At 43.8% G+C, this 16686-nt stretch overlaps 1 protein-coding gene across 5 annotated transcripts in view; it reads left to right on the top strand.

Moving 5' to 3' along the window:
- Positions 1-16686, top strand: part of SFI1 (SFI1 centrin binding protein) — a 306787-nt gene that overhangs the window by 197292 nt on the left and 92809 nt on the right. For all 5 annotated transcript variants that reach the window (XM_030217587.1, XM_030217588.1, XM_030217589.1 and 2 more), the window contains 2 exons: positions 8964-9061; positions 9443-9509. In XM_030217587.1, the coding sequence (XP_030073447.1) occupies positions 8964-9061; positions 9443-9509 (165 nt within the window). The remainder of the gene's footprint in view (positions 1-8963; positions 9062-9442; positions 9510-16686) is intronic.

Raw genomic sequence — 16686 nt, 5'->3', positions numbered from 1 at the left:
GAGCGGACAAAGAAAATGTTACTTTATAGAAAGTTTACGTTTTTCAAGTTTGGGAACAGACCCTGGAAATTAGCACAAATCACAAAAGCTTATTATGGTACAAGATATATTCCAGCTATACATACTCCAGCTGGTCAAGTTCATACTAAAACTGCTGATATAGCCAATGATTTTTCTGACTACTTTAAGTCTTTATGCCACTACGGGAGAAAATTTTGGCCTGCGTTTTACAGCATTACTTGGAAGATTCCAGACTCCCTAAATTATCTCGGGCACAGATAGATGGTCTGTTGCTACTGTTGCAGTACAAAGAAGTCCAATATTTTATTAAGTGCTTGAAATGTCATTCTGCCCCAGGTCCAGGTGGGTTCTCCTCAGTGTTTTTTTTAATTACTTGCCCCTCAGCTCATAGCCCCTTTGCATGCCTTTTACATGAATTGTCTTGCTTCAGGCCACTTTCCACCTTATGCTAATGAAGCCTTGATTACCCTAATCCCTAAACCCAATGTGTCTCTTATAGGCCTGTCTCCCTGCTAAATGTTGATGCAGGGTTAAGGCTTTAAATGTAAAAGACCATTTTAAAGTTGTAAATTCAGACCAGGCCTGTGACATCAAAGGTTTCCAGCAATAGAGAAACCAATAGCTTTACTTAGTACTTCTATGTGAATTTCTTTGGAGACAATGCAGAGGCCTGTGACATCAAAGGTTTCCAGCAATAGAGAAACCAATAGCTTTACTTAGCACTTCTATGTGAATTTCTTTAGAGACATTGCAGAGGGTTGATAGTTGCCTTTAGTTTTAAGGAATCTAACAGATTCAGAATTTTAGAAATAGTTAATTTTTTTTTAACTCGGCTTGCAGTGGCTGAATTCTTAATATGCCAATGGTGGTCATGGAGTAATATAGTGGGATGGATTCAGCACATAAATTTCAGAAGACTTGAGCCAAAGTGGTTAGCAATGCCACACACTGCACAATTAGAGTTTGGATTGTTGAATCAACAGACAGGGTTTTTCACCTCCCGCAGGAGGTGGTGGAAATGAAAACGGTAACGGAATTCAAACATGTGTGGGATTAACATAAAGGAATCCTGTGCAGAAGGAATGGATCCTCAGGAGCTTAGTCGAGATTGGGTGGCGGGGCTGGTGGTTGGGAGGTGGGGATAGTGCTGGGCAGACTTATACAGTCTGTGCCAGAGCTGGTGGTGAGAGGTGGGGATATTGCTGGGCAGACTTATGCGGTCTGTGCCAGAACAGGTGGTGGGAGGCGGGGCTGGTGGTTGGGAGGTGGGGATAGTTCTGGGCAGACTTACACGGTCTGTGCCAGAGCCAGTGGTGGGAGGCGGGACTGGTGGTTGGGAGGCGGGGATAGTGCTGGGCCGACTTATACGGTCTGTGCCAGAGCCGGTGGTGGAAGGCGAGACTGGTGGTTGGAAGGCGGGGATAGTGCTGGGCAGACTTATACGGTCTGTGCCCTGAAGAGGACAGGTAAAAATCCAAGTAGGGTATACACAAAAAGTAGCACATATGAGTTTATCTTGTTGGGCAGACTGGATGGACTGTGCAGGTCTTTCTGCCGTCATCTACTATGTTACTATGTAAAAATTGTAGCCCAGGTATTGGCAACTAGGTTATCATCCCTTTTACTTAGCTTAGTGGGGCAACATCAGGTGGGTTTTATTGTTAGATGCCATTCAGTTATTAATGTTTGCAAGGTGCTGCTAGCAATGTCGCATGCTTAGATGGAAGACATTCCTAGCATGTTGGTGGAGTTAGGTGCTGAAAAAGCTTTTGGTCAAGTGTAGTGGTCTTGTATGTTTGAAGTTTTGAAATATGTTGGGGTTTCTGGTTGGGTTTTTAAGGCAATTCAGTTACTATATTCACTGATGGCAGCGATTCTGGTGAATGTAACATGCACATACAGGTTCCTAATAGAACAGGGCACCTGCCAGGGTTGCCCCCATCCCCACTTCTATTTGCATTGTACTTAAAGCCCCTTTTGTGTACTCTGCAAAAAAGAGCCAGAGATTACAGGAAATAGGAAATAAGACACTGAAGGTTCTTGCCTATGCGGATGACTTGCTAACATTATCTCAGCTGACGCAATCTTTGGCGGGAGTCCTTAGTGTGATTTTGGAGTTTGGTTTTTACTCAGGTTTTTCTTTCAGTCTGGCAAAATCATTGGCCCTTCCCTTGCTAGATGAGGTTCGCAGACAGTGGGTGGATCCCTTCCCTTTAAACATGGGTGCAGGACCACTTTATATATTTGGGTGTTGTGATTCCCTGAGATCTTACCCATCTGTACTCGCTCAGTTTTTTTTTTTTATTTTTAGAAGTCTTTATTGAGCAGAATAAACATAAAACATAATATGCTATACACGGCTCTAAAAATCGTATTCCAAGTGAGCCAACCAGAGCAATAAATGAAATACCAAAATTACCTTATAAAATCGTCAGACCCCCGATAACACATAGTATACTTCAATTTTTTAGCCATTTTATTAGGACCCTTCCCACCCTCCCTCCACGTACTTAATTCCCCTACAACCCCCCCCCCCCCCCGAGTCACCCTCCCTGTACGTCCCCGTACCCCCTCCCTCCCCTCCCAGACCAATCATCTATTGTAGCTAGCAATCAGTCAGAAAGGGCAGCCACACTTGTTACTCGCTCAGTTTTACCCTTTAATCTCTAACGTGACTCTCAAATTGCAATTGTGGCAGCATTTGCCTTTGTCTCTCTCGGGCCATGTTGTCTTATATGATATGATACTGATACCACAGTATCATATTATATTATAGTCTGCAAATGCTGCTGCTTTTGATATACCTCACTTATGGTAAACTCCTTGATGGCTTGCTATGAAGCTTTTTGTAGGGTGTAAAGTGCCCTCGTTTACCCATGGTGACAGTATATAAACCATGGGAGAAAGGGGGATTGGGTCTTTTAGACCTGCACCTTTTTTCATTGGTGAGTGGGATGCGTCATATCGCAGATTGATTTCATGGAACTTCTAATTTTTCAGTTTGAGATGCAGAAATTGAGTTAGGTAACCCTTGGCATTTTAGCTACTTGTTACACTCCACTACTCTGACCTTGAGGCCACGCTTAACTGGATTTTTGTCTAGAAAAAGATGGGGAAGATGCTTGCATGTGATTACAGGGTGACTCCCTTTTTACCGCTGACAGGTAACACGGCCTTCCCGGCGGGGTTATCAAGAGGGGCCTTTGATATTTGGGCTTCCCGTGGTGCACAATACTTGTTTCATTTAGTTACAGAAGAGGGCAAAATACATGCTATGGCTGACTTGCAACAGGAGAATAGACTAGGGATTGGCACATATTTTCAGTACTACCAACTAAAACACTATTTTATTTTTATTTTAGTTACATTTGTACCCCGTGCTTTCCCACTCGTGGCAGGCTCAATGCGGCTTACATATACAGGTACTTTTTTGTACCTGGGGCAATGGAGGGTTAAGTGACTTGCCCAGAGTCACAAGGAGCTGCCTGTGCCTGAAGTGGGAATCGAACTCAGTTCCCCAGGACCAGAGTCCACCACCCTAACCACTAGGCCACTCTATATGGCCTCTCTTTCTGCCACGTCATTTTTTTTGTCAGTGCATGAAACCTATATGGAGATTTATTGGCTGGATGCGCAACTGTTGGTCCCCTTGAAATGTTAGTTGCGAGATCTGACACCAGATCTTAATTATGATTATTATGTTGCTCAATATAGTGCTGACTTGGGGATAGCTCTTACTGTGGAGCAATTTAAACAATGTGTGCTTAATAGAGGTTCCATTTCGGTGGTAAGAAAAATAATGGAGTTGCTGCTGAAATAAAGGATAGTTACCTTTCTAGAAGCCAATGGGTTACGGACCCGAGGCAACATGGCTTTACCAAAGGAAAATCCTGCCGAATGAATCTCATTGACTTCATTGACTGGGTGACCAAAGAACTGGATGAAGGATGTGCGCTAGATGTAATCTACTTAGATTTCAGCAAAGCCTTTGATACGGACTCCCACAGACGACTCGTGAATAAGCTGAAAGGGCTGAACTTGGGACCGAAAGTGGTTAACTGGATAAGAAACTGGTTGACCGACAGGTGGCAGAGGGTGGTGGAAAATGGCATCCGCTCAGAGGAAAGGGAGGTGAGCAGTGGAGTTCCTCAGGGGTCGGTGCTGGAGCCTATTCTGTTTAATACATTTGTGAGAGATATTGTTGAAGGGTTGGAAGGAAAGGTTTACTTTTTTGTGGATGTCACGAAGATAGCCAATAGAGTGGATACCCTGGAGGGAGTAGAAACAATGAGACGGGATCTCCAAAACTTTGAAGAATGGTTGAGGGTCTGGCAGTTAAAACTTAATTTAAATACACTCATCCGGGTTAGCTTTAGTTCAGTTTCCACTCTTTTATTTCTAAAATATGGATCAAGAAACCTTATAACAATCAAACCTAAAAGTATGCTATACCAAGCTCAGTGGGTGACTACTTTTTTTTATTTTTAATATGCTGTGCTCAGTGGAAGGCGTATCGTCCACAGGACTTGCTCACAGAATTGTTTGCTTTACACCTTAATAAACTTAATGCCAAGAAGTGCAGAGTGATGCATTTGGGGTGCAGAAACCCAAAAGAGAGATACTGGATAGGAGGGGAGAGTTTAGTAAGTGCGACTCAGGAGAGAGACATTGGGGTGTTGGTGTCCAAGGATCTGAAGGTGAAGAAACAATGTGACAAGGCAACGGCCATGGCCAGAAAGATGCTAGGCTGCATAGAGAGGGGTATAACCAGCAGAAGAAAGGAGGTGTTGATGCCCCTGTACAAGTTGTTGGTGAGGCCCCATGAAGTATTGTGTTCAGTTTTGGAGGCCGTATCTTGCTAAAGATGTAAAAAGACTGGAAGTGGTGCAAAGACTGGGAAAATGTGGGATACAAGTGAACATAATAATAATAATAAGAAAAGCTACAAAAATGGTTTGGGATTTGCGTTGCAAACCGTATGTGGAGAGACTTGTTGACCTGAACGTGTATACCTAAGAGGAAAGGAGAAATGGGTGACATGATACAAACGTTCAAATATTTGAAAGGTATTAATCCACAAACGAACCTTTTCCGGAGACGGGTAAATGGTAGAACTAGAGGACATGAATTGAAGTTGGAGGGGGGCAGACTCAGGAGTAATGTTGGGAAGTATTTTTTCACGGAAAGGGTGGTAGATACGTGGAATGCCCTCCCACAGGAGGTGGTGGAGATGAAAACAGTAATGGAATTCAAACATGTGTGGGATAAACACAAAGGAATCCTGTTTAGAAGGAATGGATCTACGGAATCTTAGCAGAGATTGGGTGGCGACTCCGGTAATTGGAGAGTAAAACCGATGCTGGGCGGACTTCTATGGTTTGCGCCCTGATCGTGGCAGAATAGATATGGATGGGCTGGAGTGTAAATTTTAAGGGGCTTCAACATTAGCTTCAGAACTTTTAGTACAGGAACAGTGCTCGGCGGACTTTTACGGTCAGTACCCTGAGAAAGGCAGAGACAAGTTAAACTCGAGTATACATTTAAAGTAGCACATACCATGAAAATGAGTTTATCTTATTGGGCAGACTGGATGGGCCGTTCAGGTCTTTATCTGTTGTCATTTACTGTGTTACTATGTTGTCTTGGTACGTTGCATACTCTGAAATGCAATATAAATTTATTCTGTGACTGTTACCCCACATCGAGCCTTCCTGGCCACTCTTCGAGCTGATGATATGTGTTTAAAGTGTTCAGTTAATTGGGCCACATTTTCTGGGGATGCCTTTAGTTCACGCTTTCTGGGATGATATATCTGTACTTGTGAGCTCACTTTGGAAGTGTCGCTGGAGGCTTTCGGCTACTATGCTGTTTGTGGTGATACATCTTTCGCCACCATTTCCAAGAGGTTGCTTGGGGTTTATAAAGAGGCATATTTTCAAAGCACTTTGGGAGGCTAAGTTCCATATGTTTCTATGGAACTTTGGGAGGCTAAGTGCTTTGAAAATAAGCCTCAAAGTGTTTTTTTTTTTTTTTCTGGGCAAAAAATGTATTTTACAAAAGTGGTTGGAGAGAGATTATCCCACGCTCGCTCAGTGGAGGTCCCTGATGATTAAGTTGGCGATGATGGAGCGGCAATTGTTCTCAGACATGGACACACTGCTGGGAAGAAAATTCCAGAGTTGTTGGGAGCCATTCTGGAACACTTACACACCAGGAGCTCGTAGTCATTTGCTTAATTGAGACTCTTATGAGTGTTTCTCACCATCATGTTTCTCTAATTGGAAACTAGGGTCTTGGGGGGGGGGGGGGAGTTTGGGAGGTTGGGATTTGTACAATTGAAAAGCTGATGATTCTGTACTTGTTGTCTTTTAGTATTGTCTATGTTTGGCTATTGTTGTGGAATCAAAGAAGATGATGTAAAAAAAAAAAAAGGTGAAGTGAAAGAGGTTATTACAGCCAAAAGAATGTCCTTCAAAGAATGGAAAAAGACCCAAATGAAGAAAATAAGCAATATAAGCACTGGCAAAGCAGATGCAAAGCATTGATAAAGAAGTCTAAAAGAGAATATGAAGAGAAACTTGCCACAGAAGCTAAAACTCAGAGTAACAAATTTTCAAGTACATCGGAAACAGAAAGCCTGCGATGGAATCCATGGGACCATTAGATCATGAAGGAGTAAAAGGGGCACTCAGGAATGCCAAGGCCATAGCGGAGAAACTGAATAAATTCTTGCTTTGCTCTTTACGGGAGATGATGTAAGAGTCTACCTGTACCGGAAATAATTTTCAAGGGTGATGATGCAAAGAAACTGAAAGAAATCTTTTTAATTTGTCGATTTGGCTCAGTACTTCCAGGTTTACAGAGTAGTAGAACGAGTAGAAGTGAATCGATTTTTAATTTTTTCACTTATTCTAAAAGTACAAAGACTTGAACACTCAAGGAAGTTACATCGAAATACTTTTAAAACAAATAGAAGGAAATCTTTTTTCATTCAACGAATAGCTGCAGAACTCATTGCCTGAGGGTGTAGTAACAGTGGTTAGTGTATCTGGGTTTTAAAAAGGTTTGGACAGGTTCCTGGAGGAAAAGTCCATAGTCTGCTATTGAGACAGACATAGGAAAGCTACTGGTTACCTTGGAATTGATAGCATGGAATGTTGCCACTGTTTGGTTTTCTGCCAGGTACTTGTGACGTAGCTTGGCCACAGTTGGAAAGAGGATACTGTGCTAGATAGACCATTAGTCTGACCCAGTGTGGCTATTCTTATGTTCTTATGTAATAATAAATCCCTTAAAAATGGAATGTGATCTGTGGTAGGAGTTTAATTTTCACTTTTCTAATTCTGTCTGGTTGATACTTCGTGTAAAATTTTGCTTTTTCAAATTGACTCTTGGATTTTCTTGCTAAATGGGATATAAACGTGGGATGCAACTGCCAGTATTAGGATCTACCACAACTGAGAGGCAAAATTAGCTGCAGTAAACAATGGCTTGGCACAGAGCAGTACACACGTGCACACACACCACAAAATAGCAGCAGCCTGACATGTTTAGTTAAAAAAAAAACATAAGGGACATTTAAGCAAGCATAAAGGGACCTGGATGTGGAAAACACAATAAGACCACCTGTATTGGGGAGACAGAGAAAAGACTTGTAACATCATAATTCAAAGGAATAAAATCATAATCCACATGGAAATAAAGAACAAATTCAAAGAAAGGAATCGCATACATAAAGTGTCCAAATTCATTTATCTTCTGGGCTATAACAAAAAGCCAACACAAGTCAAATTAAACTTACAAAGGCAAACTGAAAAAGAGAAAAGTTTTGAGATTGTGTACATCAAAAAGGACTTGCATAACATTCATAGGATTGATTAGTTCTAGCCTTGCATCAAAAAAAGTGCTAAGTCACCTAAACAAACAAGCAAATAAAGCAGAAAACTAAAACTTTCAAGGACCATATGGTACTACTCTCGTACATTGATAAAACGGGTTTAAAAAAAAAAATAAATCCGACAACTGAAGCAAACAGGTTTTTAGGACCAAATACTGGTTTCTTAGGGTAAACAAAACGCTATAGTTCAGGCTCTCAACTTCCTGTGTGGAAGCAAACAAAAGAGCAGATCGCTAGGTGGTATTAATAAAACTTTATTGGAGAAATAATCGCCCAATAAAGTCTTATTAATACCACCTAGCGATCTGCTCTTTTGTTTGCTTCTATGTTGGATTTTGCGGATCATCTGCCTTGTTTTCTTGTCTCAACTTCCTGTGCCTTAGCCATTATGACGCAGTACAGCGGAGCTAAAAGACATAAAGATAAATAATATAAGTCTCCAAAATACCACAGTGATCCATTGCAATCCCCAGGCTATCAGAACAGAAATCTAAGGTTAACTGATTCATCCATACAATAGTTATATAAGGCTAATGTATTAAAAACCTCTTGTGGGGGGAAAGTCTCAGCACATTAATTCAATTTAACAAATATGCAGTACTATTTCAAATACAGGTGCAAATAAAAAAATAAAATAAAATAAAGAAAATTCCAAAAAAAACATATTCTTTCCTATTAGAAGTCTTCTGGAACCAAAATAGACTTGTTAAAGTGAGAATAAAAGCAGGACAAGAACACATTAAAATCACTAGACATTCTGTTTAAACTGATTGACAGCTGGCCCCCTAGTCATGGTCATGCTGTGTAACCAAATTTCAAAATACAAAAAAACATTTAGAAACCTATGGGAAAATAAGAGACCACATCATTTGCACTGTTTGGAAGAGGACAGAAGAGATGAGGCCTGAGAGCTGCATGTCTCAGATTGTATTGGGAGCCCTCTCCTGAGAAAGGGAGGAAACTGGCTGTGGCTTGGTGGAAGGTGTGACACTTCTTGATCCATCAGTCTATTTTTTCATTCCTGAGAGTGATCTTTCTGTTGCAGCTGCTGAAAAGGTTCTGGTTTTGCTGGAAAAATCGCTTGGAGCAGCAGGAAGAAGAGAAGCAGAAGACTATGACTCTTCTGGCACGGATGCACTTCAGGTATTACCTACAACTATTTGTTTTGTCTTTTCTATGTATGTAGAGTAGAGGTTCTGAACCCAGTCCTTGGGACACACTTAGCCAATCAGGTTGTTAGGCTATCCACAATGATTATGCATGAAAAAGTGCATACAAATTTATCTCATGCATTTTCATTGTGGATATCCTGAAAACCTGACTGGCTAGGTGTGTCCCAAGAACTGGATTGAGAACCTCTGATTTAGAGCTCTGTGAGGGTGGGATTGTAACATTCAGTTCTTGATTGCAGGAGATACTGGTATGGGACTGCTCTTTCTCTGGACTTTGAGGAGAAAGTGAGCAGATGCTGCTTTGTATAGGGTCAGAGTTGGGGTGTAATGCATATTTGTTTTTGGTTTCTAGGGCAGTGTTGCTGCATAGATCACTCAGGACCTGGTGTTTGTATGTACAGTGGAGGAGATACAGACAGGTATGCCCCCCATACCTCACTATCTGACTGCATGGGGCAAAATTGTGAACGTAGCTGTGGCCCTCTGTTTAGTTAAATGGAGGCACTGGGCTCCTTACCGTGTTTCCCCGAAAATAAGACACTGTCTTATATTAAATTTTGCTTCCCAAGACCTGCTAGGTCTTATTTTTAGGGGAGGCCTTATTTTTCGGGGAAACATCGGGTCGTCGTCCCCACCCCCCCACCTGAGATCGCCGGCTCCCCCCGCCCTCAGTCGCTCCCGGAACTAACCTCTTAAACGCTTCCTTTCACCATTCATCTTCGCACTCGCCGCAAGCAGCAGGGCAGGCCACTCCTTCCTTCCGTGTCCCGCCCTCGCCTGACGTAACGTAACGTCAGGCGAAGGCGGGACATGGAAGGAAGGAGTGGCCAGCCCTGCTGCTTGCGGCGAGTGTGAAGGTGAAAGGAAGCGTTTAAGAGGTTAGTTCCGGGAGCGATTGAGGGCGGGGGGAGCCGCCGATTGAGGGGGGGAGCCGCCGATCTCGGGTGGGGGGGTGACCCCGATGTTTCCCCGAAAAATAAGGCCTCCCCTGCTAGGTCTTATTTTCGGGGGAGGCCTTATATTTTCAAATTGCAGCAAGACCTCTACTAGGTCTTACTTTCGGAGGATGTCCTATTTTCGGGGAAACACGGTAGAATATTTGTGGAATACTGGATACATACTACTACTACTACTTGACATTTCTAAAGCGCTACTAGGGTTACGCAGCGCTGTGGTAATATGTGAATTTGAATTTTGAGGGGCTAATGAGACTGATGCAGAAAGCCACACGGTGCAGCCATGTGCCAAAGATTTATTTATTTGGATTTTGCTCACACCTTCCTCAGCAGTAGCTCAAGGTGAGTTACACTCACAGGTTGAGTTCATAGCTTTTACTGCAGAATTACTGAGAAAATATTCTGCACCAATTCAGTAAGCTAGTGATATGCAAGTAATTCAGAGTATGCAGAACTTGTGTTCTAAGTGGGGAAAGCCTGCTGAACATTGCATACAAGATTCTGTGGTGAGGGCAGCTAGCTAGCACTGTGTGTATGTCCAAACAAAACAAAGTGTTGGCACACATTTGTGCATGTGCTGGAAAGTTATTCTACAGATAAATATTGGCCTCATAAATTTCTTTCACATAAAATTTTTGCAAGGCTAGCAGATTTCCTTATTATCCATACCAGACAGTCCAGAATATGTGGGTTATGTCTGTTGACCAGCGAATAGAAACAGAGAAACAAAGTAGTGCTGCCTGATTTGCCGCGTAAGGGCACCATGCAGCCTTAGAATGCTCAATGGGTGTTATACAGTGGGGAGGACCAAATCAATGGGAGGTGAAAGGGGACCTGATATTTGAAAATTATCCTTCTTAAGGTAAAAACACACAAGTCTGACCATCAAGTACATTAGGACTTGACACGGGCTGTGTTTCAGCACTGTTGCCTGCATCAGGAGTCCATTAAATGTGAGATGAATGTTATGAATGAAAATGATATAGCAAATCAGACCTATGAAAATGATGATGTCCCTTAATAACGAATGAACAAACAAAAAGCACTGCAATGTAGATGGACAAACAGAAATTAGTACATAAGTATTGCCATACTGGGAAAGACCAAAGGTCCATCAAGCCCAGCATCCTGTTTCCAACAGTGGCCAATCCAGGTCACAAATACCCGGCAAGATCCCAGAAATAGTGGACTTTTCCAATTGTCCAAATGACTGGTGCGATCTGTTGGTGCTCCTGTTTTTCATAAAATCATCAGTCTTTTTGTTGCTACTTGCTTTGCAGGCACACAATTAACACTTATACCAGACTTTTTCCTCCTTTATTTTTCTTTTGTTAGAGAAAGGGAGGTTCGTAAAAACTATATATCCACTTTAGACTTGGATATTCCTGTGCAGATCGAATTATCTACTAAATTAATATGTAGGCAAGTGACATCACATATACATGAGTTCCTTTCTCCTTTCCACTCTCTTCTAGTTGAGGTGGCTAGTTATAACAGCCTGCAGAACTGACTTTCGACACCTCTCTTAGGTGAAGTTTGCATGTTTTTCGTCTAACACAATTTAGGAAAGTCTGATCACACGAGGTAGCCTCCTCTTGGAAATTTCTGTATCACTTATCCTGGACTTTGATTTGGTGGGCGAAGTTCAGACTGGGGTACTCCACTTGGTTGATGTAGAGTGACACGTAGCTGTTCCTTCATTCCTTTTCTGAGGTTAATGCTTCTGCTTTGTAGGCACAAGTGTTCACTGTTTTTTTTCATGTTTATTTTTATTCATTTCAATGTATAACTGAACAACATCAAACTCGTGGGTATATTTAACAATGAGATTGTCACATAGGACATTCAATAATCATTGCATTTCTGAGAATCAATCCAAGCCCTTAAACCCTCTAGATTTCTCCCTCCGCGTTCACTATTTTTGTAGAAGAATGTGTACTAGCAGGGACACGTTCCAGCTGATTTCAGGACTGCTTTGCTACATCACACATGTTCTGGACTGCTCTGGGATGGACTGTAAGAAAGGTGAAATTGTCTTAACTGATAATTTTCTTTCCTTTAGTCCCGAAACCGTCCTTAGTTGAATATTACTGAATTTGCTTCCATTTTGGATTGTTCTGTTTTATTTCACTTTTTGGAATTCCTCTAACCTATCTCATCAGATTTTCATGTAGCTTCTAACCCAGTTGGAAAACTGTGTGTCACAGTATAATAGTCTTATGGATATGCATAATGGATGAATACAACATTTGACCTGAAGTGTGAACATGATTCTCTGAGGACAAGCAGGTCTATAATTCTCACATGTGGGTAACATGGTCCGCGTTGCCCGGTTCAAAGCGTGTAACAAGCTTTTCAGAGCTTTTTGAGCGCAAGTCACACTCCACAGCACATGCGCGAGTGCCCACGCCATGACGGCGTGGGACCAGTGGTTCTATTTTTTTCCACAGTGAGGAAAGGACACAACTTTTCTCCACGCCTTACATCTGCCGGTTTGGTTACCAGAGCTTGTTTTTTTTTGTGCCTTCTCTGTTCTTTTTTATTTACCTTGATTCCTTCCCTTAAGGTTTTAGCTTATTTTTACCCTTTTATAAGTTTTCTTTATTTTACCATTCTCCGTAGGCCCTTTTTAGGTCTGAGCCCCAGATGGGATGTTCCGTTATTTTTCTCTGGTTCTTTGCCCCTTTCTCAACACCATCAAGTTTTTTTTTGATTTAGCCACTGCTGTTTTTCCTTCCATGTCATCGAAAGTTCCCAGTGGCTTTAGGTGCTGTAGATGGTGCACCCATTCTTCGTGTGTCCAGTGTTTGGGGCCTGAACGTACCCCTTCTAACTGTGTTCTGTCTTTGAAGAAAAGAACATAGTTAGCCAGAGAGGCTAATAGAAACATTTTGGAGCCAGGTTCAAAGCTGCATTGGGAGTTGCATCATCATTGGGTCCGTCGGTCCATATAGCTATGAGACCCTTAGACACTGGGGGTGACCTACATCGAGTGGGTCTCCACCTGCCTCAGGGCCGGCTGTTATGCAGGCCCCCCCCCCACCCCAGGACTGGTCAGCATCAAACCCGACCCCAAGGTGACATGAGGATTCGACTTCGGCCTCGAGGAGCGTCGATGTCCGGCATCGGTCACCCTCAACGTATGGTACCGGGAGCTCCAGGGCACTGGGAGGACCGCTCCCCCTCCGTACAAGAGGTGCCAATGCGTAGGTCTCCAGGTGGCCAGAATCGGGCACCTGCATCGACCCCCATAAATTCAGCAGCCTGTCTGTACACAGACACCCCAGGCTTTCCCGATGTCAGCCCTCGATGAGCGCCTCTGGGCCTTTCTCCCTGAGCTTTTGGAGGTGTTCTTCCAACAGAATACATCAGCATCTAGGTTGCTTGCACCAGCAAATCCTCTGGCTGCTGCCCCCCCATGGCTATCTACGGTGAGATCTCTGACACCATTGCCACGTGCAGCCTCTGTGTCAACTGCCAACACCTGGATGCCCCTTTCTGGGATATGGTTTTTCCTTGTCGAGGCGGCCTCAGTCTCAGTCCTCCCATGAGGAGTTCCTGGTTGACACCAATAAAAGACTTTTCTTCCCCTCTTTTGTCTAGGAAATTGTGACTGCCATTCCAATTCCTTGGGAAGTGGAGGACAAGCCCCGGACTAAAATGTTCGAGGTCTTGGACTGAGTCTCCTCCTAGAGAGGCTGTGACAGTCCCACTTCACCAGATCTTACGGGACATTCAAGTGAAACACTGGGAGTCCTCTTGTCGGCCCCTCTCCTCCCTGAGAAGATTGACACCATGTACTGGATTCAGTCTTCCCCTGGGTTTGATAGACCCCAGTTGCCTCATCATTCCCTAGTGGTAGAATCCATGCTCAAGAGAGCCAGGAGTTCTAGAGACTATGCTTCTGTGCCCCCTGGCAGAGAAGCTAGAACCCTGGATTCTTTTGGGTGAAAGATGTATCAGACCTATATGCTCATCTCCCGTATTCATTCGTAGCAGCTATACACGAGCCTGTACTTGTGGTCCTTGGTGCATAGTATGTCTGATTTAACATACTCACCACCAGAGCATGTTGAATCTGTTCACCAGCTGGTCAAGCAGCAGAAGGCTTATTGTAAGTTCTTGGCCAGTGGCACCTATGACACTTATGATGTAGCTTCCAGGATCTCTGCTCGGAGTATAGTGATGGACCATAAAGAGTACAAGGAGCCTTCAAAAGTGAGGGCATCGACTCAATTTGTATTGATCAGATGCCCCTACTTTTGAAGCCTTGTACACGTTATGGTCTTCCACTCCTTTGCCTATGGTTCAGATTCTGTCTCCTGCAGTCCTCAGAGTATAGTGATAACGCAGACTCTCATGACTGCGTGTCTGACTTGGACCCAGTGGTCCAGCAGAGATTGGCGGGTGCTACGTGCTGGGGAGATAATCTTTTTTGGAGAGATGGTGGAGGAGGTCGCTGATCCCATCAAGAAACACAATAATACCAATGATACTCTCCCGCCAGATGCCTTCTGCAACTACCTCCTCATCCAGGAGGTTTTTCAGCAAGTCAAAGGAGTATTTACTACTCACAGAGGCATAGGTACACCATTTCTTCTGGCCAGCCTCAGCAGGATCAACCCCAGTGCATTCTTTCTCATCAACAGTGTGCTCCCCAGTCAAAGCAGGGGGCAAGCTTTTGACTGGCTCCAGCAGATCATAGCCGTTGTAAAAATGACCGTCCCGGATAACTTGTCAGTTGGGGGGAGACTGAAGTTTTTTTCAAAAAAGGTGGCCCCTTGTAACCTCTGACCGGTGGGATCTTCAAATAGTCCATCTCGGTTACGACCTGCATTGGTGACAGAGACCACCAGATTGCCCACCAAGAGCACATCACTTCAGCTCTCAGCACAAGCAGGTACTTGCAGAGGAACTCTCTGCCCTTCTAAAGGCCCTTGCAGTTGAGCCCGTTCCATCAGGGGAAGAAAGGAAGGGTTCTATTCCAGGTACTTCCTTGTAGAATAGAAGATGGGGGGTTGTGTCTTATCAGAGACCTAAGGTCTCTGAACAAATTCCTGGTCAAAGAAAAGTTCAGGATGGTTTCCCTGGGCACCTTTCTCCCTATGATTCAGGTAAATGATTGGCTATAGTCTCTGGACTTAAAGGATTCTTACACTCTCATCCCTATACTTCTAGCTCACAGGAATTATCTTCGAGTTCAGCTGGGGACATGTCACTTCCAGTATCACGTGTTGCCTTTTGGCCTCATGTTGGCTTCCAGGGTTGTCACCAAGTGTCTTGTTGTTGCATTATCACGACGCAGACTGGGAGTCTCCCTGCCACCCATGTACGAGCCAGTTAGCAGTTCACAGTTCAGCAGATGTTTGCAGCTGCTGGGCCACATGTTCTCCACTGTTATTTGACACCCCTGGCACGCTTTCACATGAGAACTGCCCAGTGGACCCTAGCTTCTTAGTAGTCTCGAGCCACAGGGAACCTAAGGGATGGCATCCGAGTGTCCCCCCTCCGAGTGGTTCATTCTCTGCTTTGGTGGGCGATGCAATCCAATTTGACTATGGGACTCCTATTCCAAATTCCTCAGCTCATTTTGGCGGACTTCCCACTCAGGGTGCTTTGGTCAGCCCAGGAGACAGACCTCCACATCAAACCTCTGGAACTGTGGATGATCTGGAATGCTCTAAATGTTTTCAGAGCAGCTGATCAACCAACTTATACTCATTCAAATGGACAATCAGGTTGCAATGTACTATACCAACAAGCAGGGCACTGGTTCTTGCCTTCTGTTTCAGGAGGCTCTTTGGATGTGGCATTGGGCAGACCACCATGGTGGGCAAATCCAACAGTTTGGCCGACAAACTGAGCAAGGTCATTTAGCTGCAAGAGTGGTCTCTCAACATGGGCATTTCCCGCGAGATCTTCTGAATGTGGGGCACCCCCTCGTTGGATCTCTTTGCCACTCAAATCAATCACAAAGTCTCTCAGTTTAGTTTAGGCTCCACAGCAGACTAACTTTGGATGTCTTCCTCCTTCGTTGGGGGAATGGTTTTTTGTATGCATATCCTCCCATACCTCTTGTGGGGAAGACTTTGCTGAAACTCAAGCAAGACCACAGGACTATGATTCTGATTGCTCCTTACTGGCCCTGACTGATCTGGTTTTCTCTTCTGGAGAACTGTGAAGATCGGGGTGTTTTCTGATCCTCCTCATGCAGAACAAGGGATCTGCATCCCAACCTCTGGTCTCTGGCCCTCATGGTCTGGATGTTGAGAGCATTGCTTCCTTGCATCTCCCTAAGGGTATCTTGCTGGAAAGATTCCACTAAGAGATGTTACTCTTTCAAATGGAGGAGGTTTGTCATCTAGTGTGAGCCAATGCCCTAGATTCCGTTTCCTGTCCAACAGACCCTGCTTGAATACCTTCTACACCTTTCCAAATCTGGCCTCAAGACCAACTCAGTAAGGGTTCACCTTTGTGCAATTTGTGCTTATCATTAATGTGTAGAGGGTAAGCCCATTTCTGGACAGCCTCTAGTTGTTTGCTTCATGAGACATTTGCTGTTGACAAAGCCCCCTCCCTGTGCTATGGGACCTCGGCGTCATTCTCACCCAACTGATGAAAAGCTCCTTTTGAGCCACTT

This window comes from Microcaecilia unicolor, chromosome 11 (assembly GCF_901765095.1).
Source record: "Microcaecilia unicolor chromosome 11, aMicUni1.1, whole genome shotgun sequence".
In the NCBI taxonomy this organism is placed as follows: domain Eukaryota; kingdom Metazoa; phylum Chordata; class Amphibia; order Gymnophiona; family Siphonopidae; genus Microcaecilia; species Microcaecilia unicolor.
Note: the sequence above shows the minus strand (reverse complement) of the source record. Positions and strands in the feature narration are given on the sequence as shown.